Source organism: Trichoderma camerunense (assembly GCF_050948025.1).
Source record: "Trichoderma camerunense strain CBS 138272 chromosome Unknown V8C40scaffold_1, whole genome shotgun sequence".
Lineage (NCBI taxonomy): Eukaryota > Fungi > Ascomycota > Sordariomycetes > Hypocreales > Hypocreaceae > Trichoderma > Trichoderma camerunense.
This window is the reverse complement of record NW_028145369.1, coordinates 1,995,590-2,015,591: the sequence shown is the minus strand read 5'-3', so window position 1 is coordinate 2,015,591 and position 20,002 is coordinate 1,995,590. Positions and strand designations below refer to the sequence as shown.

At 49.5% G+C, this 20,002-nt stretch overlaps 4 protein-coding genes across 4 annotated transcripts; all 4 read right to left on the bottom strand.

Annotated features, from left to right (window-relative positions):
• Window positions 1-4,013: 4,013 nt before the first annotated feature.
• On the bottom strand, window positions 4,014-5,266 carry V8C40DRAFT_230348 (dynein light chain DYN2). Its single transcript, XM_083212685.1, has 8 exons — window positions 5,138-5,266; window positions 4,895-5,001; window positions 4,811-4,833; window positions 4,720-4,753; window positions 4,602-4,636; window positions 4,520-4,546; window positions 4,387-4,456; window positions 4,014-4,304 (listed from the first exon to the last, which is right to left on the bottom strand). Exons 2-8 carry the CDS (start codon window positions 4,941-4,943, stop codon window positions 4,240-4,242), a joined length of 303 nt encoding a protein of 100 aa, XP_083079260.1. The 5' UTR covers window positions 4,944-5,001; window positions 5,138-5,266; the 3' UTR covers window positions 4,014-4,239.
• Window positions 5,267-5,516: 250 nt separating this feature from the next.
• Window positions 5,517-10,195, bottom strand: V8C40DRAFT_11980 (uncharacterized protein). The gene is made up of 7 exons (XM_083210922.1): window positions 9,624-10,195; window positions 9,324-9,571; window positions 9,244-9,268; window positions 8,616-9,188; window positions 6,726-8,550; window positions 6,179-6,341; window positions 5,517-6,101 (listed from the first exon to the last, which is right to left on the bottom strand). Exons 1-7 carry the CDS (start codon window positions 10,049-10,051, stop codon window positions 5,671-5,673), a joined length of 3,693 nt encoding a protein of 1,230 aa, XP_083079259.1. The 5' UTR covers window positions 10,052-10,195; the 3' UTR covers window positions 5,517-5,670.
• A 1,152-nt stretch (window positions 10,196-11,347) lies between these two features.
• On the bottom strand, window positions 11,348-14,668 carry V8C40DRAFT_11952 (uncharacterized protein). The gene is made up of 3 exons (XM_083210919.1): window positions 14,048-14,668; window positions 13,738-13,968; window positions 11,348-13,649 (listed from the first exon to the last, which is right to left on the bottom strand). The coding sequence occupies exons 1-3, from the start codon at window positions 14,466-14,468 to the stop codon at window positions 11,713-11,715; spliced, it is 2,589 nt and encodes an 862-aa protein (XP_083079258.1). The 5' UTR covers window positions 14,469-14,668; the 3' UTR covers window positions 11,348-11,712.
• A 741-nt stretch (window positions 14,669-15,409) lies between these two features.
• On the bottom strand, window positions 15,410-18,225 carry V8C40DRAFT_260579 (RNA-binding ribosome biosynthesis protein MRD1; the record flags this gene model as incomplete). Its single annotated transcript, XM_083219159.1, has 3 exons — window positions 15,410-16,906; window positions 17,124-17,927; window positions 17,995-18,225. The coding sequence occupies 3 exons, from the start codon at window positions 18,223-18,225 to the stop codon at window positions 15,410-15,412; spliced, it is 2,532 nt and encodes an 843-aa protein (XP_083079257.1).
• Window positions 18,226-20,002: the final 1,777 nt, after the last annotated feature.

Below are 20,002 nucleotides of genomic sequence, written 5' to 3'. Positions count from 1 at the left end.
TTTTGCCTGGGGGTGTCGCAGAAACTGCTGTATATACAGTACTGTAGATTCTTCCCACTGGCCGTCCCCGATCCATGGCTTTCTTCGCGGGACGCCTCGCTCAGGTCCCGGTGCAGCATCTCTGGTGGTCGGTGCATGGCGCGATGTTACTCTTCTCCTTTGTATCTGCGTGATGCCTGTGCCTGTACGGTGTACGAACACACGCATCACCCTCTTCCCCCCCGTCATCGTGATTTATTCTTTTCTCTTTTTAGTATACTCGTAGTACGATGAGCCGTCCCATCGACGGGGTAGATGAGCAGGACCGCTGACTTGCGTCTGGAAATCGCCTGACGAAGCTTTCTAGGTTTCTCTGTTTCCGATTTGAGACATCCGGATGTCGCACAAGTGAAATTCCCTGGGGGATCTTTTTATTTTCCCTCACTTGCTTATATCACGCTGCGCCCGGCATTTGATTGCCTGTTGACGGGCCTTCTTTTCAAATGGATGCACTCTTTTCTTCTTCTTCTTTTTGCCTTCTCTTACTTATGGCAACATCACCGCGCCTCAATGACACACGCAACCACACCACTCTTTGGGCTCCCTCGCTCCTCTCCACGTATTTATACCGATTCCACTTCCTAATGCATGCCTAGTGCGGAAATGTATTGGAAATTTCTTTTTGCCAGCCGGGCCATGACGCCGTCGCCTGCAGCTACCGCTGCTTGCTTGACTGCTCTATGTAGGTCGTATGTACGGTCGACCGCAGGGCCCGGCCGTTTATCAGTTTTGCCGGAGTCTAGATGCATGAGATTTACCCGTCTATACCTACCTGTAGAAAATTTTTAAATGGCTCTCTTTTTTTGCTTTACTTTTTTTTGTGTTCTTTTGCTCTTGGCTATGTTCTCTTCTTCTGTTTCGCGATTTACCGGGTTGTCGATTTATGAGATCGACTACAGTACCCAACAGCACGGTAAAGCTAGGAAACTAAAACAGCCGTAGCGTAAGAACGAAAAACATCACAACCAACAGACATGTGTAGGTACATACCCGACCCGGGAGTACTGTACTTGACTTGGGTCATCTGGCCGCCGCGCATTCTATTGGTTCCCCATGGTGATGGGTGATCAAGCGATCTCGGCATTATCCGCCCAGGTGTTTCTCTTTCGCTCCCTCCCCACGCATATTTCGCTCACGACAACTGACTGCTCCGGTACATTTACACCGTCACGATGCAGTACCAAGGTAAGGTAGTACTCGTACCAGCTACTCCGTGACTACCCTCTGTCCGTGACTTGTTCCGCGACTCGTTCCGTGGTCCCGTTCCCATCAGATGATCTGTAATCAAGGGCTAGTCTTGCCTTACCCATCCTCTTCCAACGGTTTCTTTTCTCCCGCCGGGGTAGCTCTTGTTTGGCTTGGTCTTCTTTTTGGAGAGAGGGTCTGGCGGCATTTTGTGGACCTTGATTGTGTCATTTGGCAACTGATGAGAAACCAAGAAATCGGAAGGGCAAAAAAAACTGCCTCTTGCTGCCTATCCTATCAGGGTAGCGGGACGTCACGCAAGGCCCCCCGACATTTCCGCCGTTCGGACAATACTCGTACAATACAGAGAAAGCTATTATGGATCGTTGATTGATGAACAAGGGTCCTGCGGGTGCTGTTCGGTGAGTGAGTCGAGCACTGTCATGGCAATGGAGCCATTTTTGGCCTTTGCTTAGACGACGGGCCCCGCAGTACAAGAGGCACCTGTATGAGCTGCATTCATTCTTGTCTTGTTTTTGCCCGAGTTACGATGGCCCCAAAGTACTCCGTGTGAATTTGAAGTTTCTCCTGCATGATTTGCTTGACAGGCACTCCCGAGACGAGACGGTTTGCTGAATTGAACCGATTGAAGCCCTCCTGCGTCTCTCTTTCTACACATGTACATGTATCCTCGGGCCTTTCCACCCCTCCCTTTTCTCTCCGAAGAAGCAGTTCAAATGGCCCGGCGGCCAGCGTGAACCAGCATGGCACCGTTTCCCTCTGCGTGCGACCAATATATAAACAGCTAGAGCGAAGCCACATGGATGTGCCTTTTTTGCTCTCTGAGGGGTCCAAGGCTGATTGCATGACCCGGGGTCAGATCATCCAGAACAGAGGGGGGGTGTGTAGAACGATCCACGGCTAGCCTAGGTCTTTAATCACCGTTCTGCCGCCACCTCCAAGTACTGTACTGGTATACATGCCAAGCTACAGACGAGCCGTCACAAAGAAAATGAATGCCAGGACGGATGAGACGACCGAGGATGAGATGAGATGAAAGAGTGTCGACTTTGCATCTGAGAGTGGGAACGGGGCTCCGTCCTCGCACATACGATATATCGGTGTGTCGTTTTTGCTTTCTCCCCGACTCTGCAATGCGACATCTAACCGGGCTGACTCTCGACCCATTGATAAAAGAGGACGGCCCCCATGCTCCCGGCACGACCCTTGGACACACGCGGAGAATAGCACGACGGACAAGAAGGACAAGAGAGAGGAGGGACAAAGCGCCGCTGTTGGCAGTTTCGCTATGCATACGGGCCCGACTGATTGCTGGATAGCGCTTTTGCCCCGATTCCGATCCCGCAATGCAACCGATATGCTCTTGAGCAGTTTTTGGGCTGTCCTGTCTCTCGCCGACTTACAGCCACCATCTTTTTTCGTCTCTTGTTCCCTTGGGCTACGCAAGCCACAAGACTGCTGCTAAAGCCAAATAGTTTGAACCTGGACCGTCGTACTAACGTGGCGAGGGAAATGCGGGGTGTGGGCAACAAAGCAAAAAAGCAAAAAAAGAAGCACAAATGACAAAAAAAAAAGAGCCCGTCGTCAAAACGGACCAATCTCGGCTAGTCTACCCTTTGAATTCAGACGGGGAAGCAAATTGGGCCTTCCGCAGCCTTTTTTATGTTTGATCATTGGATGAAGGGGAAATGCAGCTTTTTGCTTCTCTTGCAATGGACGCACTTCATAGGCCGCAAGCTCTTTTTTCTTTTGTTTCGACAGGCTGGCTGACGCTGAAAATTGGGCTAAGCAAGCATGGACAGGAAAAGAAAAGAATGAAAAAAGCTTGGGGGCTAGCTTCATCTAGCTTTGGCCGCCTGGATGCGCGCTGGCGGTTGGGAAATTTGGGCTGTGGCCGAGCTTTGCTTTATCCCGTTAATTGCCAGTTTGCCAGTGACATTTCGGCGGGCGATGGAACTAACAAGTGCAGGCAAATAGCGTGTCACTTCTGATTCTAGGCGAGCTGCTAAACTAAAAAGCGAACTTTGAGAGAAAAAAAGGCTGGGGGACAGCGATTCGGAGAGATTTCCCAGCAAGTTGCGCCTTTTTGCTCGGGGTTTCTCTGATTTGGGTTCTAGGTTTGGATGTCCATCTTCTTTTGGTACTATTACATGTACCTACCGTATGCGGAAACCAATCCAGCTTTGCTGTCTCTGCGGTTTTGATAGGTTGGTGCTGCACTACTCAGGTAACACAGCATGAAACAGAGAGAAAAGTGACTCTTCAGCGAAACACGATTCGTCAATCCTTTGGGGTACATGAAGATAAATAGATAAATAAAGCAAAGATACCCAACAGCAACGGAAGATGAAAAATCCTTCCAATGCAGCAACGGAGGGGCAAATGTGAGAGTGAGGGGGACCTCTGATACATCCAACTACTGTAGATTCTACATCTAGGGTACGAAGGCAGCGGTTTCTTTTGTATAGCGTGGCACAGAAAAAAAAGGAGGGAGGGCTCGCAAGTGGCTGTCTGAGATGAAGATGCGAGTTTCATGCAAGTGCTTTTTGAGACATGCATATGGAGAAGGGGGGGCCATGCTGAAGAATGTTTCGTCGGGTGGTCGCCTAATAAGCTTGGATCATTTTCCTTTTTTTGCCCCCTCTTTTTCCTTCCCTTTTGCCGTGTTGTATGAAATGATAGATTGACTCGATTCAATGCCGATCCTGTGATGTGATAAAGTTAATCATATTGGCCAGGGGAAAAGAAAAACAAGATTTGGAATCACATGTCAAAAGCATAACTAGGTGCTGTTTGGTAATGAGAATAAGACTTCATCTCTATTTTTGATAATACACACAATAATAATTCAAGTTCTGAAGAAGAAGCCGCAAAGTGCATATCAAACACTTCCCCAAGTTTATGACGCCGCTTCCACGCCTCAAACAAGAACAGCCATGGTCGCAACTCTCGCAAGTGTCATATTCTATCCTCGTGAATTCCTCGCTCTAGGGTTTACTGCGTCTTGAAGAGCAGGATGGCGCAGTGGCCGAGATAAAAGTATATGAAATGCTTAGTCTCTGTAGATGTCAAACAATGTTAGCCGGAAGCCGGACCTTGAAACAGGGGGGTATCACAGCGCAGCAGCAGTCATCCACGTACCATGAGTGACAAAGCTGCCAAAGTTTCGGCCGACAATGCAGTGCCAGGTTGGGCCCTTTCGCTCATCAAACTGTACCGCCATATATGGTTAGTAACGTCTCCTCTCGTCTCGTATAAGGGCAGGTTGGCTGACTGTTCGCTTGATGTGCTGTGCAATGTCCTATCATGTGTTGTCAGTGCTTGTTGTCGATCGCAACATAGTGTCCGGTACATACCTTCTCAATGGTAAACTTGGCCATGGCTTCCTGAGCTATAGTTCCATCATTAGTTTCCTCCTCTCTCATGTGTAGGCTCTTTCCCTGCCAATGGCGGCGGTTATCGATTCCAACGTACCAACTTCTATACACTCCTGCTGCATATCATCCGTCTTTCGAATTCGTTAGCTGGGTCGTCGGGGTTGTTCGGTTCTCCGGTTTGACCTCACCATGTCTGCGGACTTGATCTGCGCTGCAATGCCAACTGTTAGCCAAGCTTCTCTTTGTGCTGGTGATGTGGGATCGCAACTTACCTTCGAGCTTTTCCCTCGTCGCAGAGGCTTCTACGGGCTTGTCCGCCATGTTTTCTGATAGATAAAGAGATGCTTGATGGTCTGATGATGAACTTGACGCGATTCCGCTGTATATGACGAGAAGAAAAGAGCATTAGCAACAAGGTCCCATGACAGCAATGCGGCGCCGAAGACGGTCTCGTTGCCCCTTCCCCCCTGTAATCGCCACTGGCAAACGGACGTTGCGGAAGTGAGGGCACCTACCCTCAAGATTGTAGCTGTGTAGAGCTCGGCTCGTAAACGGTCGTCACGCTCGGGGAATTGCGTGCGTTAGGTATCGAAGATGGTCGTGTGCGCAAAGTTGTTGCAGGTTCGCGTCTCCTTAAAGTCGAGCTTTGGAGTTGACAAGGAACCGGAATCACAGGCTAAGCATCGGGGCGCACGAGCCATGCATGCCGTGGCTGCCAAGAAGCTGTTAGGGAGGTACCAACTGCGGGAGCTTGGGGAGGTACCTCTAGGGGTCTTTTGGCGGGGCAGTGCCGCCTCAACGACGGCACTTGCAGGTCACTGCTCTATCCAAGAGCTTGCAGGGCTGAATCACACAAGGATACCACGAGATGTTGAAGATGGATCTTCATTAGTTGCCTGCTAGTGATTTAATGAGTTAATCACTGAAGAAATAAGTACTGCCCAAATTGATAATTTGAACTTGTTAAAGTTGTTTGGTATGCACAATCATTGGTGTTTTTGGATAATACAAAACGTGCTCCAACCTTGTTCCAATCCCCTGCAGGGTTCTACTTATTGAGATCCGAGATTAACGACCTCTTTTGAGATGGCCCATTTCTTCTTTCTTCTCCTTCCTCCATTGGCTCTGGGCTTTCTGACCGGATGGGTTCTGCCAGTATCTGGGGAACCGCTTCGCGCATCCAAGGATGCTCAAGGCATTGCCTAACGGTAAACCGCTTCTCCATATCCACAACCAGCATGCTGTCAATTAGATCCAGCGCCGGGTCTCCAACGGGATCCCAGTACGGTGATGGGTAGTCGAATCTGCCCGTTTTAATCTGCTGAGTGAGTGTAAACGGAAAATCCTTGGTGTACAGCTCATCGGAAAAGGGTGGGAAGCCGCATAGACAAATGTACAAGACGACTCCGCTGGACCAAATGTCCACTGGGAACCCGTATTTGCGCTTTGAATCAGTCGCCAGTATCTCAGGGGCCACATCTAGAGACATTTAGCCATCACTTTGCGTTAACGGGTTATAGGGGAAGAGAAGACCCTGGAGATGAGGGGAGTCGTACAGCTTGGGGTTCCGCAAAGGGTTGTCACCCACTCCCATTTCTCAGTACCAGGACCAATGATTTTGGCCAATCCAAAGTCCGATATCTTAATGATCAGGTTTTTCTCATCTGCTAATAGAATATTTTCGGGCTTGATATCGCGGTGTATGCATCCCTGATCATGCTATCAACACTGTTAGAAAATCACTGAACGGAAAAACACTTCCATCCACCTGACGGTCGTAAGCAAAGGGATATGTAACCAGCAATCCGAGTTGGCTATCCAGAAGAAGTAGCGGTAATGTCGGCTACTATGACAAGGTAGCGGTAATATCTGCTACTAGAACAAGATGGCGATAGTAGTAGATACTAGAACGAAGTAGCGGTAGTAGCAGATAGTAGACCAAGATGGCGGTAATATCCGGTACTAGAACAAGGTAGCGACAGTAGCAGATACTTGAAATACCAAGTATTTCCTCTACATCTCGCTTGCTACTGCTCTTGAATCCGAGGATAGCCAAGTTGGATGCTAGATACATGTAGTTACTCTGTAGGAAAAGAAACTCACCAAAAACTCCAGCGCTGAGAACAGTTGCAGGAACACCTTTCGGGACTCGTCTTCCGATAAGCGCGTATTCAAAACAATATAGTCGAACAACTCGCCGTCCGGCACAAGTTCCATGATCAAGTAAGTTCTTTCGAAGGAATGTTCTGCAAAAAGATCGACAAACCGCAGGATATTTGGATGAGGGTCCTTTTGGAGAAATCGCATCATCTTCGCCTCGCGGAACAAGTAAGTCGACCTCTGTTTCTCGGATGCTTGGGACTTAAAGATATGCACTTTGGCCGCATATCTTACACCCGTTACTCTGTTTGCGCAGAGGTACACTTCTGCGAAATGGCCTTTGCCGAGTAGTTGGAGCAAGTCGTATCGCTTGTGAAACCCGATGTTGTATCCAATTTCTTCCATGTCATCTAGGAATTCTGTCCGAGAGTCAGTTCTCGTGTGCTTAGGTAAAACTTCCTCTGTTTTTGTATCAGAAGCAGCTTGTTCTGCCTCATGAATGTCAGATAGTCCCTCTATGAGTCTCGAACTCTGTCGCTCCAGCGGCTTGTCGGCGACAGCGTCGTAGTTGGCAGTGAGTTTCCGGACCAGCTGATGGAGGCCCTTGCGAGAGGCTATGATGGAGGCACGGCGCCCAGCAGGTCCCTTGGGAAGAACCGCTCCTTGGTCAGAAAGGTAATTAGCAATGGCTTCTTGACCACTTCGGGTTGCAATGCTCAAGGCAGAGTCTCCCCAAACCGTCTCGGCCTTGAAATCAGCGCCGGCTTCGACCAAGGTCTTGACAACTTCGAGATTGCCGCTGGAAACTGCAGACATGAGTGCAGTCAAGTCGCTCGCCGCCTTCATATTAACGTCTGCCCCCTTTTCGAGCAAGATTTTGGCAATGGTTTCATTCCCAGCTCTAGCAGCTCTCTGCAATGCAGTCTCATCCATGTGGTCTTGAGCGTCCACCTCTGCACCCAGTCTAAGGAGCGTCTGCACATTTTCTATATGTCCGAAACCGGCTGATCGAATAAGAGCAGTCTCGCCGTCGCTCCCTCTGGCATTAATCTTATGGCCTTTTGATACCAGGTATTGCAGAACCTCTGGGAGACAGAAGGCTGATACCAGTACAAGCACAGGTACGTGTCTAGGAAACTCCTGGCTCCAGTTTGTGTGTTGGAACTTTCTGGTCTTTAGACTCCATGCTTGATTGACAGCTTCTACTGCAGCAGCCTCATAGGAAAACTTCTCAATCCTTGGCCCAATGTCGGCGCAATCTAGCTCGGCAAGATCTGAACCCCAGTACTTGGCGGCGTAAACGAGGAATGGGAATTGCTTCAAGCGGAGAGACATGGCTGCATCGGTTGTACAGAATCCGCTGGAGAAGTTGGACAACGTCAAGTACGTCAGGCTGATGCTTGCGAGACTCATTTTTGCGTCCAACAGTCGCGTGTGGTGGCAGTTCTCAAAGTACTGTTGGGCAGTATAATGGACCAGACGAACCAGTTGCGATTCTTCATCCACAGTAATGAGTCCACTGCACACTCCCGTCAAAATGTCGCCGTCTGGGATGTCATCTTCGTCAAGGGAATCCCCATCCGATAACTCTCGCGTGGCATACAGGTGTTGCAAGTCTTGGACTGTGAGACTCCTCTTAGCGGAGACGACCCAGAACAGAATCAACTCAGCCAACTCAGCAGACTCTGAATCTTGACTGTAGATTCTCTCGAGGGCATCTGAATATGTGGCATCCAAGGTACTGGGTAGAGTTTTCAGCGCAGTGCGCACGTCTTTGCGACTAATCTTTCGAGACAAAGATTCAACATGTAGTTTTGCCAACAAGAACCTGCCATTATATGCTGCATTTAGCTCAAACATCCATCTGTTTATACGTCGGTTGGTGCAACTTACATTCCCTGAGACTCTTGGATGATGGCCCCGATAATGTCGTCTCTTAAACCAGCATCTTTGGCGACATGTTTTGAGAGCCTGGCCTGGTCTTGTAGGCAACCAGTGATATAACTCGTAATATCTGCTTGTTGAGCAGATATCTCTATTCTGGAGGCTGTACTGAAATAGGCGTCAAATAAGCTTGAAGACCTGGAAGTGCATAGGATCTTGACTGATGATCCCAAAGCAGAAACTGCTGAGATGAAGCGAAGAGCGTCTTGTTCTGACTCGGCGCATTCGTCCAAGGCGTCGACAACAACATGAAACGTTTCAAACGTGGAAACCAATTTTCCTAGTATTTCGGTGATTTGTGCCAATGTCGGATGAGTCTTGTATTTCTGATGTTGGTTGTATAGTGTTACCACTTCTGACGGTAGAACTTCACCGGAATAGTTTTGAAGTATTTGCTGAAGTATGCTAGACAAGAGGGCCACTTGAGTTTGGGTGCTGCGCTGGTTATAATCGCAGTAGATGAATGAGCAAAAAGTGTTTCCCTGCGGTGGCTCTTGTTCGAGATGATTGATGATTAGGGATCTTGCGGAAATGTCAGCTGCTGATATACATCTCCAAGGGGCACGAAATAACATACGCGAGGCTTGTCTTTCCGGCTCCAGCTACAAGCATCGAGTTAGTATTGAGGAGGACTTCCCAATTGCTCGTAGAACTAACGTATCCCAGGACACCAGAGAGTCCCAGTCTTGCTCTTTACCCAATCTCGAAAAGTGGCATGTTCCAATAGCCAGATGCCGGTTCCAGGCTGGACACTCTCCAACACATTGACATGTCGAGAGCGAAAAGATAGCGGACTTATCCAGTGGATGATCTGCTGTGAGTCACTATCTCGAGACTTTGCCTCTGAGCTTTCCACCTTGTCGCCGATTTTATCAAGCTTGAGATTTGTTAATCTCACCAAATCTCTATTATTGAATCAGCACAGCAATACCTACTCAATGTATGTAATACTCGTACACAATATTGTTCTGCAAGACTAGACTGAAGTGACTGTTCGATCTTTCCAAACGAGTAAGCAACTCTGTCACTTTCTTCTTATCAAAGGGCCAAGTAAAAGGCTTGGTCAACTGCCTAAGCTTATCTTGAGGCGCCAGTTCCGCAATAATCTCTTCTAGAACTTGTCTAAAGAGACGCAATGGACCATCTGCACCGCCGAGCAAACGGATAGACTGCGGCATCAGCATATTCTCACTGTCTGGCATGTCATTCGAATCCTCCAAACGGTCCTGCAGCATTTCAAGCAGGCAAACTGTACTCCTAAGCTCATCTCGGAGCCGAGACCGATCGGCCGACCCATGCTTGATGTCTTTGAGATACTGCGTTGCCGTGACCGCGAGCTGCAGCACAGCTACGACACTCGTCGAGACATTAAGAGGTCCGCTCATGTTACGTTACAAGCAAAGGATGACTCCGAACTCAATTCTTGAATAACAGTGATTATGATGATTCATCAAAAATTGTAATTGAGAAATGACTCTAAGCACATATCCTGCTCTGCTGCCTGGCGAATGTAAGGTTACAGCTTACAGCCTTGTCGGAATTGCGGGGCTGCAGTCATGAGACGATCACCGTAGATTATCGGATGCTATAAATGGAACTGCCGTATACGCAATCTGGTGATCAAATAATTGCATGTGATAAAACCAATTAAGATGAATTGGGCATCGCCAAGTCTTTCAGTGGTGTGGTGACATCTACTGAATAAGACAGAATGGGTACGTACGTGTAATAGCCATCTCTAAGAGATGAATCTACTACCAGGTATGAGATCTACTCAATCTATCTGCAACTACTAGCATCTACTAGATCTGCTTACATCTACCAGCATCTACCAGCGTCTACCAGCATATACTAATTTCTACTAAATCTACCTGCATCTGATCGATCTATTAGCATCTACTACTCTGTAGATCTCCTGTATCCACCAGATCGACCACCATCGTATGGTCCTCACCCACCGCAGCCAACACTTCTCACACCTCACGCACCATCATATTCAGATATTCAACCTGAAATATCAAATGCTCAACGCATCAAGTCCAACCCAAACCATTCCAAACCCCTTCAACAATAGCCTTACCTTCCAATCCAATACCGCAACCAATAATACCTTCCCCTTCCTCCTCATTCCACATCGTCCTCCTCAAAGGGAGCAAAAGGGCGGGAACTTAGCATCCTTTATATGCTCGCAACTAGCGCCCGCAAAACCACTTTACGCGGTGTTCCCTGGAATCAATATACGCGTCCTTTTACTCCCTTGGAATATTGGTTAAATGGGTTTCTGCCCTGTTCCTGAGACCCTAACCCACGGAAAGAAGAAGAAACCGTAGTACTCATCCTCCCTTGGAATTCTTCTTTCCCCTCCCCCGTTCTGTGGGATTAGGCTCTTTTGGATCCCGTCTAGCTAGGTGGCCTAAGCGCCTCGGACAGTGAGACTTTTTCCTTTTCTCTTTTCTTTCTCTTCTTTTCTCTCGTCTTCTTTCACCTGCGGAACAAATCCAGCGTAGAGTGAGACATGTTACGTACGTCTTCCGCAAACGGTCATGCACTTTCGCCCAAAGTTCCCACCTTGGCGATCCACCTCGTTCATTCGATCATGAAAGAGACAAAAAGGTTCAGCCACAGATGCAAGTCAGTTGTCATGTACGGAGTAACAAAGGTCCTTTCTCATGACCTGATCACTGGTTTGAATTTGTGGTGTGTGTTGCTTGCAACAAGTGTGTGTTGATTATTACTCGTGTTTGTTTCTAAAATTTGCCCGAACCCAAGACCCAACCAACGCCCATCCAAGTCTCACCAAAGGAACCACACAGACAGTGTAAACGCCGTATTTCTCCAGCATCCTTCAGCCGTTAAATCATCCAATCAACCTGCCCCGATCCCACCTCCCTGGGTATTTTGTAGTAAAAAAATTTCCATTTCCCTGTTTCCCAGCCGTGTATCCTTCCAAGTGTAAAAAAATAGTTTCCATCCATGACTCAAAAGTGCCATCCAGATCTAAAACATGTTCCTTTTCAGTACTGTAGCCTGATTGTCACAAGCCAAACTACCAGTCATTAGGAATAGGCACATGTGTGCCCATCGAAGGCTCTGTCCGTCGCCTCTTCATTGACCTAGGGCTGTCGTCGTGCTCAGCCCCCGCGGATGCCGGTGTGGTTGTAACACCCGCGATATGCCATTGGGTTGGATTCCACAGCCCAGCGTGGTCACTGGGATCCGCTCTTGGCTGCGTCGAGGGCGCAGTCGCCCATTCGTTGCCTGCCTGAGTCGATGTGGTAGGACCAGGCCATGTATCAAGATTTGGTATGTCCCAGGCAGTGATGCTGGTGGTGTCGTCGTATACGAGTTGAGTTGACAGGTCTAATGAGGCCGCCGTGGTTGCAGTAAGGTACTGATTCACACCAGCCGTAGTCATGGGCTTCATGTCGGGGAAGCCAGCCTGTCCCTCAAAGTAGGAAGGGTTGTGAGCCAACGACAGTGAATGTGAGCGCTCACTCGCTGCCCCGCCCGCTGTTGTGCTCACTGTTGGTAGGTAGTTGTTCACATCCGGCATCGAGGCCATGTTGGGATCAAAGCTCCCACCCGCATAAGGGCCATGGATAGTCGCCGTTGGGGGTGGTGTGGCTAGCCCTGTCGGAAAGTCAAACACGTTGATGTTTGTTTGTACTGGTGGTACTTGCGCAACGCCTGCACCACTAGTCCAAGCCGTGTTCATATTCTCGTTCATGATGCCTGCGAGCTGCTGGCTCACACTGGGTGTCGGTGACATGACGGCGTCTCTTGACACGCCAGCCGAGGGATAGACCAGAGCCTTTTGTTGGTGATATCGCGACATGGGGTCGTTGATGGTGAGCCATCTCCAAGAAGTCCCCGAGGGCTTGAAGACCGGGTTGTACTTGTACCATTGGTTCGTGGTGTTGAAGCGCCAGAAGATGATGGCTTGTCTCTTCCACTGCGAAGAGTCGGGAGCACGGGACCACAGCTCCTGGTACATGGCAACTTTGCAGATGAGGTCGCTGCCCGTTGGCTCGCGGCGGCTCCATGACGCCGCATCGCCCTCGTCCTCAGATCTCTTGCGCTTACTGCCGGCCCTCCCTAGCTCGTGCTGCTTCTTCGACTCGTGGCGCTTCTCCTTCTTGCGTTGGTGCTCGACGTCTGGGTATTGCACGGCTGTACTCAAGATGCTGGCCCACTCCACTGCAGGGAAGGGCACGTGGATGTCCTGTCGGGGCCGCATGTGGCAATTGCAGTCGTTCATTTTGGAGTCGCTACAGCCCCGATGGTGAATGCCGCTCTCATTGGTGTAAACGCCGCGCTTGGAGTCGTCTCCGTACAGCTCATCTGGTCGAGTCAATCGGGTGACGCACTTCCAGTGATGCTGTTGCAGCTCCGGCTGCGTGATGGCCACCTCAACAAAACCGGTGAGCTCTGATCCTGAGGGGAACTTGGCGTGCTCGTGCAGCTCCAGCGTCGAGCAGATTTCCAGCAGGAGGCAGTCCTGGTCCCGAGTGGGCAGATCGAGCGTCTCGTACATGGCTGGCGCATCCTTTTGCCAACGCCGAATTACCGTCTTCAAACATGCTGAGGTTGCCCGATCCAGAGCTCGAGTGTATTCGTGCAACAGGACGTCCTTGCCCAGGGCATCGGGGAAGTCATCGCAGTTGGTGTACTTGTTCAAATGGGGAAATGAAGCTTGGTCCAGGGGCGTGTTGTTTGCGTCGTAGGCCACGTCGTCCCGGATTTTAATCTCTGCCGAAGAAACATAGATCTCGCACGTTTTGGGCCGCACTGAGATGGATCCCTGCAGCGCCAGTAGCTGGGTAAAGTAGTCGTAGTTGGGTCTCACTTCGGGCACTCGCCCCTCAGCCAACGCCGTCAAGATGGGGTTGGACTTGAACGACTCTTGCTCTTCTTCATCATAATAATCGTCAGAGTTGGTTGATCCGGGCTCCTTCTTCTCTTCAGAAGGAAACAGAAAATGAACTAGAAGATGAGATAAAGCCCAACCAGTTAATGACCCATAGACCATAAAGAGCAGGGGGTGAAGGGGAGGAGGGGAGTGTGCACATACAGCACCGTAGATCTTCGAAAAACTTTTTGACAACTTGCATGTGGCTGGACACTTGTTTGCGTCCCATTTGCTCAATGCTGTCATTGCTGTTGTCAATGCGGAAGATTTCTTTGCTACCAAGCAGCGCTACGCAGATAACAAAGATGTATTCGCTGATGAGCATGTTTCGGCCATGCAGCTTGCCCCCCATGGAAAATTTCCGCCGGCCCATGTGAGGCATGAGAAGCACGGCTGGGCAGAAATTTTCTTATTAGCCTCATGTGGAAAAGAGTAGGGCAACAGACATGGGAGGAAAGTAAATGCAACTCACAGTCGACAAAGGCATCTTCGAGCTCGGGTCGGCGCCAGACGCCGCCTTTATCCTTTTGAGTGTCCTTGTGAGCCTGTCGGTTGCGGTAGTGTTTAAAGGCCGGCCAGTAGTAGAGAGGGTTGATATCCTGTCGGCTCTTGCGAACTTGCCGGGGCTGATGACGAGGTGTCTGAAGCCTGGAATAAATGACATCGATGGATTGTGATGGTACTATGTGAGGAGGAATAGTTGGTGGCAGCGAAGACACCGGGGTCTGGTAGCACGGGATGTTGCTGTTGAAGCTGTGTGCTTGGGCATTACCAGCAGCCTCACGGAGAGGCTGTCTGCCGCCATGAACGGTCCGTCTTGCGTCGACGTACTCTGGTGCATGTGAAATTCCTTGTGAGGCAAGGACTGGCCTTGGTTGGTAGATGGAAGCCATGATACCAGAGATGGAAAAGAGGCCTGAATGGGAAAGAAAGGAATGTCCGACAGAAGATGTTCAAAAACTCAGCTCCAAGCCCAAAGAGAGAAGAGCTTCTGCCACAGCCCACGTTGGTGAAGAAAGAGCAGAGCCTGATGGGCAAGAAATGTGGAAAGGAATTCGGGGCGTGGAATGGTGGGATAATGTACGCTTTGTACGAGGCAAAGAACAGCCATTGGAACGGAACATGCCTTTCTAAGGAGAGCCCCGATAACATATAAACTCGAGACTCGGGAGGGCCAACGGATTGTATTGACAAAGGGGAGGACGGGGGTGGTTAGCAGCTTGTCTTTGGCCCCTCCAACCCGAGATACATGCTCTAAGCTATCAAGATTTCGTCCATCTGCAAAGCATCTAAGATGGACAGGGAAGCTGGTGCGGCGGGGGTGGAACTTCGACCAGGCGGCAGCTCTACGTTCAGAAGACTATTCTCAGCAGCCAATGAAGCACAACGAGGTCACCCACCAGCACATGGCAGCGTGAGGTCTGTTCTGTTACGAGGGGCGTTGGGCATGCAAGGGAGTCTGAAGGCGGGGCCAGGACGCCATGGTCTCACCCACCCTCTCCCCAGACACATGTGCACCAGGTCATCTTGGGCGCGCTGCCCCAGGCATGTAGAACGAGATTAACATCAGACACGGCGCCGCGGCAGCCCTTGGGGCATCGCGAAACCAGAATTCTTCGCCCGAGATCCAGGCCAGCTGATGGGACCCCACGCCGAGGTCCATGGGGGAGGGCCGTTGTAGAAGTTCGACATTGGACACCCCTCCCCTTGCCAAGGGGTCATTAGATATTCCTATGTATAATGTTCAATAGAGCGCGGGCGAGGGGGGGCACAGCTCAGCCTTGTCAGTGCAACACACAGCCCGTGGACATAGTTTCGGCTCTGCCTTTCCACCTTAAGCCTCAAGCTCATCCTCGTCATTGCCAATAGTAACCTTTTTCCTCCCTCCTCCAGTAAGCTGCTGAAGGGCCATTTTATTGGCCTGCCCCCCTACCTTTCGTTGCATCTTCTCGATCTCTTCCTCAGCATCGACAGCCTCGGCGGCAGCAAAGTCTAATACTAGTCGCCGGCCGAGCAGGTGGGTATCTTTCAATGCGTTTAGCGCATTCTCTGCCTCTCGAGGGGTCACAAAGTCAGCAAATGCAAAACCTCTTGCGGTATAGTCCGCCTTCTTTGGAACGCGGACCGATCTAAGTTGCCCATACGTCCCAAACAGCGTGCGGATGTCTTTCTTGGTGGCTTGGAAAGGTAAATTCTTGATGACGATCTTGGTTCTTTGGGATGCAGCCTTCTTAGCCGCGTCCTCGCGCCGTCTCTCCTCGGCAGCATCGTGGCCCCTGTGTGAGGCTTTGACGCCCAATGCATGGCCATCCAAAACGTAGCCATCCATAGTCTTGAGCGCCGCCTGGGCTTGGCTCTTAGATCGAAACTCTACAAAGCCAAAGCCCATGCTGAGTGTCTGGCCTGGCTTTTTGGCATCTATCTTTGTCTTGACACGAGCCGAGACGAAACCGTCAAGAGGCTCAAAGACCTCAGCCAACTTCTCTGTCGTCGTGGCAAAGTTTAAATTGCGGACAAAGAGTGATGCGGTTTCCGCAGGCTCCTCGACCTTATCGCCGCTTGACAGCAATTCGTCGACGCTTAATTTTTGGACCCCAGTGCGCTGCTGATCCACAACCAAGCTAGCCTGGTCGTGCGCCGCGTCCTTTTTGAAGAGATCGACTGGGGCCTTTTCCAAGAAAAGGACACTGTCTTTGACTCGACGGTACGCCATCTTGCCAAATGCGGCCTTTGCGTGATTCAGTTGGGCGAATTGGATGATGGCAATTGTGCCGGTGGGTGGCATCAGAACTCTGAGAACTGGACCACACTCCTCAAACATTTTCCGGAGTTCTTCCATCGAAGTGCCGTAGGGAAAGTTCTTGACAAGAATAGAGGAGCCCCCTCGCTTGTGTGATTTGAAGGCATCCAAATCTACGCCATTGGAAGCAAAAAAAGCCTTGGTTTCCTGGATAACTGTCGTTTCTGCAATGGCTTGCTTGACGCCCGCATCGGCAGATGTGGGATCGAGAACTTCAGATTTCGAGACGCCCAGGCGTGCAGCAACGGAGGCGTTGACGGCGTCCTGGCTCATGTACAACGAATTCCAGTTGAAAACGCTCGTTGCCGCCTCAGTTTTTTTGCGTATCATGTTTTGCTTCTTCAGGGGTAACTTTGACATTCCAAACTCGTCCACACTCTTCTTGGCTTCGGCAGGAATGATGTGCAGAATGCGCCCCTGGAAAGTTACCCCATCAAGAGCTTGGAATGCACTCACGGCATTAGATGAATCTTCAAACAACACCATCGCAAACCCCTTGCGAACTCCCGAAGCATTGGTCGGTAGATGTACCTGACTAAGTTAGCCACCTGATCAACAAAACATGGATCGCAAAGATATGTTTTGAATATAAACAGGATATCAGAAAGGTCGAAGCATCTACTAAAATAATCGCCCGGGTTCTCATCACATGCCGTAGCATAAGATGTCCCTATCTGGGGTTCATCATGTTGCCTGTGTTTTTGCATTTTCTCATAAAAACAAAAGGAAATCAAATTGCTCAGCTTACCTCCTGTAGAGTGCCAAATTTCCCAAACTCTTGATGGAGATCTTCTTCTGTGGTGGTATAAGGGAGATTGCGAACAAAGAGCCGAGACGTTCGCATGATTGTGGCAATCGCACCATCCACACCGGTGCCCTCCGCTCCCTTGTCATCTACCTCTTTGGGGGTATCTTCATCAACAGCATCGCGAGGAGAAGGCGGGGTGTCGTCCTTATCCCCGCTGTCTTGCACGACAGTTTCAGCCTCAACTGCTGTTTCTGTGGGCTGTGGGAGGTCGTCAGGATCAACAAGATCTAGCAATCTACTTGTGCGTGATCTAAGCCAGTCGTCATCTGTCGCCGCCCCAGCTTCCGGTTGAGGAAGCTTCTCGGCCTCTTGAGGTTTCACATCGTCGGCGACAACCTCTTCCGCCGCAGGCAGAGCGCCATGATCCGACGTCTCCCTTGGTAATTTTTGGTTCATCACCAGATCTCGAGTCGCCTCAGATGATTCTGTCTTGCGTAGTTTTTCTTTTCTCTTCGGGATTTGCTCGTATTCATCGTCACTCTCGCCCTCCACGACAAGGGGCTCTCCACTCGTGGCAAGTCCAGCCATATCGGCATCAGGATTTGTTTCATCAGCAATGACACCCTCCTTGCCCGTCTTCATCACGCGGAGAAACTCTCGCAGCTTAGGATCGGACTCATCCAGGTCCTCTCGCTTGCGCTTCTTAGAGCCACCCTCCTCATCTTTCTTGAGGGGTGGGTGGCTCGCCACCTGATGATCGGAATGGACTGATCGTGTGTTCTTGTTCAGGGCTGGGTCTGAGATCTATCATTCCATCAGAATAGGTTCGTGTTATGTAGAGGTCACAGGCAGGATCACGGGTAGCACCTACCGGCTTAGCTGGTTCAACGGAGATCTTAGACATGCGAATGTACGACTTGTTGAAGTACTTGACGGCCCCTGAGGCATCCTCGGGTGTTTTGTAGCCCACATAGCCAATGCGCCGCTGAGGGATGAGCTTGAGATCGGTGATCTCGCGGTTCTTGGCCGAAAAGTGCTTCCGAAACTCCGCCTCTGTAATAGTAGGCGGAAGGCCCTTGACAAAAATTCTGGTTGTCTCCATGTTTGAGTTATGGCCAATGGATACAAAAGCAATTGACCGCCTGTCAGCTTGCAGGCATATTTGATATCGAGTTTTGGACTTTGTGAAGGTTGAGCTTGAGAAGGGCCAGAAAAAAATTACACGAAAAAAGTTCGACGTTGATATTTGCATGGTTGGATAGTGGGGCGCGCAAGAAATTTATGCGGCCCGTGCGTTTCACCGAACGCCGTGCCAAGCTCCAATCCCGATAGCTCTTGACTACATCTACCTACCCTGTAGACAATCAGATATCGCACGTTTAATCGAAGTAAATCAGATTGACGGCTAATGACTGGAAAGGCATTGTTATCTATAATTAACTATCATATTAGAGCACTCAGCTATGCTTTTTCCCTGTGTGCAAACCTCAAGGGGATGTTAAATGCTTTAGTTATGGACAATTACGCTATGAAAAATCAAGATGCATATGCAAATACCTTAAGTTAGATATGAGCTATTCAGCCTTGATAGATGTAGGCCGCAGAAACCCACACCATAGGTGCTTTGTAGTACGAGAAGTGGGTATATAGAATGTTCAAATATATGAGAGGAGACGGGTAACTATCCTCATCGACCTCCAAACTTGAACCCTGATATACAAGCAAAGCTATATTCCGTTATTCTCTTGGGCCTGAAGAATTTCTGCATACAATTTCATTAAAATGGGGTTTGATTGTGGCTTTGACATTTTCCCGAGACTCAAAGTGAACGATGAAAATAAAAAAGTGTCACGACCCAATCCAACCTCTTATGCCATTCAAGACAAGTACGTACCTAGAACAAGGTTATTCCGCCCCAGCCAATAAGGAACAGGAGCGCTGGCCTTGAACGCTGGAGCGCTCTACGCGATCGCTCCTCGAGATGATGGAGCGCTGGGCTATATCGCTCCAGAAGGAACGACTTACTATATAAGAACAAGATATTCACATTCATTAGATAGCTTAGATAGTCAGTCGTTAACATAGCAATAAGATTGATCCTCATATTCAACCTACTAGCTACGTGATAAGATTGCCCACTGCATCCTACCGCCTCTGTCGACATAAACTACGACCAGTTTATTACCTTAAGAAACTACCTTATACTATTCAGTATAAACCGGTTCGTCACAAAAAGCATACCAACAATTTCTAGACGAAATCATCGAAAAGTACAAGGACGTCTACGAAGAGAAAGGAAGGCGGGAAGACGGTAAAATATTGGACCTCCCGGATTCTTCCAAGTTTTCCGGAAGAAATATTATACATCTGGAGATGGGTGAATGTCCGCATATGCCTAGCAGCGCTGAGTATCGCAACTACTTGTTACGCTTCAGTTCGAAGGTCAGTGGATCTTTGACAACAGCCGCTGAGCCGTATATTATGGATGTTCTGAAGATTGCAAAGAGGCACTTTGGTAGTAGGGTGCATTTTCGGCATGAATTGAACGAGTTTGGAAACTCTGAGCAACAGTTCGGGGTGTACAGTTGGACGGAGGTCAATGACACAGAGGGGAAACTTAGAGAACTTGTTTCTGGAAAGGAAGAGAGTGGATAACTCGCATCGATCATGTATTTTCATCACTTCGACTAGGCTTACCCTTTTATAAATGAATCCTTCCGTTAATCACAACTTGAATGTTCTAACATCTGGTAGCTTGCTACAGCTTGAGAGCAACTTCAAGCTGTATTGAGATGACGAATCACTTTAACTGGGGAGATTCTAGCCAATATCCCAAGTCTGCTGTCCAGCATCCCGTGTGTCAGGGTTTAAGCTATGTT

Bases quoted from the DNA above. Each gene is read 5' to 3' on its own strand.
- V8C40DRAFT_11980 (XM_083210922.1), bottom strand. From the start codon at position 10,051: ATGAGCGGACCTCTTAATGTCTCGACGAGTGTCGTAGCTGTGCTGCAG. The intron at 8,551-8,615 runs GTAAGTTGCACC...ATATAATGGCAG, and splicing joins ATCCAAGAGTCTCAGGGAAT to GTTCTTGTTGGCAAAACTAC. The intron at 6,102-6,178 runs GTACGACTCCCC...AAATGTCTCTAG, and splicing joins CCTTTGCGGAACCCCAAGCT to ATGTGGCCCCTGAGATACTG.
- V8C40DRAFT_230348 (XM_083212685.1), bottom strand. From the start codon at position 4,943: ATGGCGGACAAGCCCGTAGAAGCCTCTGCGACGAGGGAAAAGCTCGAA. The intron at 4,457-4,519 runs GTCAGCCAACCT...ATGGCGGTACAG, and splicing joins CACAGCACATCAAGCGAACA to TTTGATGAGCGAAAGGGCCC. The intron at 4,305-4,386 runs GTACGTGGATGA...TGACATCTACAG, and splicing joins TGGCAGCTTTGTCACTCATG to AGACTAAGCATTTCATATAC.
- V8C40DRAFT_11952 (XM_083210919.1), bottom strand. From the start codon at position 14,468: ATGGCTTCCATCTACCAACCAAGGCCAGTCCTTGCCTCACAAGGAATT. The intron at 13,969-14,047 runs GTGAGTTGCATT...ATTTCTGCCCAG, and splicing joins CGAAGATGCCTTTGTCGACT to CCGTGCTTCTCATGCCTCAC. The intron at 13,650-13,737 runs GTATGTGCACAC...CTCATCTTCTAG, and splicing joins TTTCGAAGATCTACGGTGCT to TTCATTTTCTGTTTCCTTCT.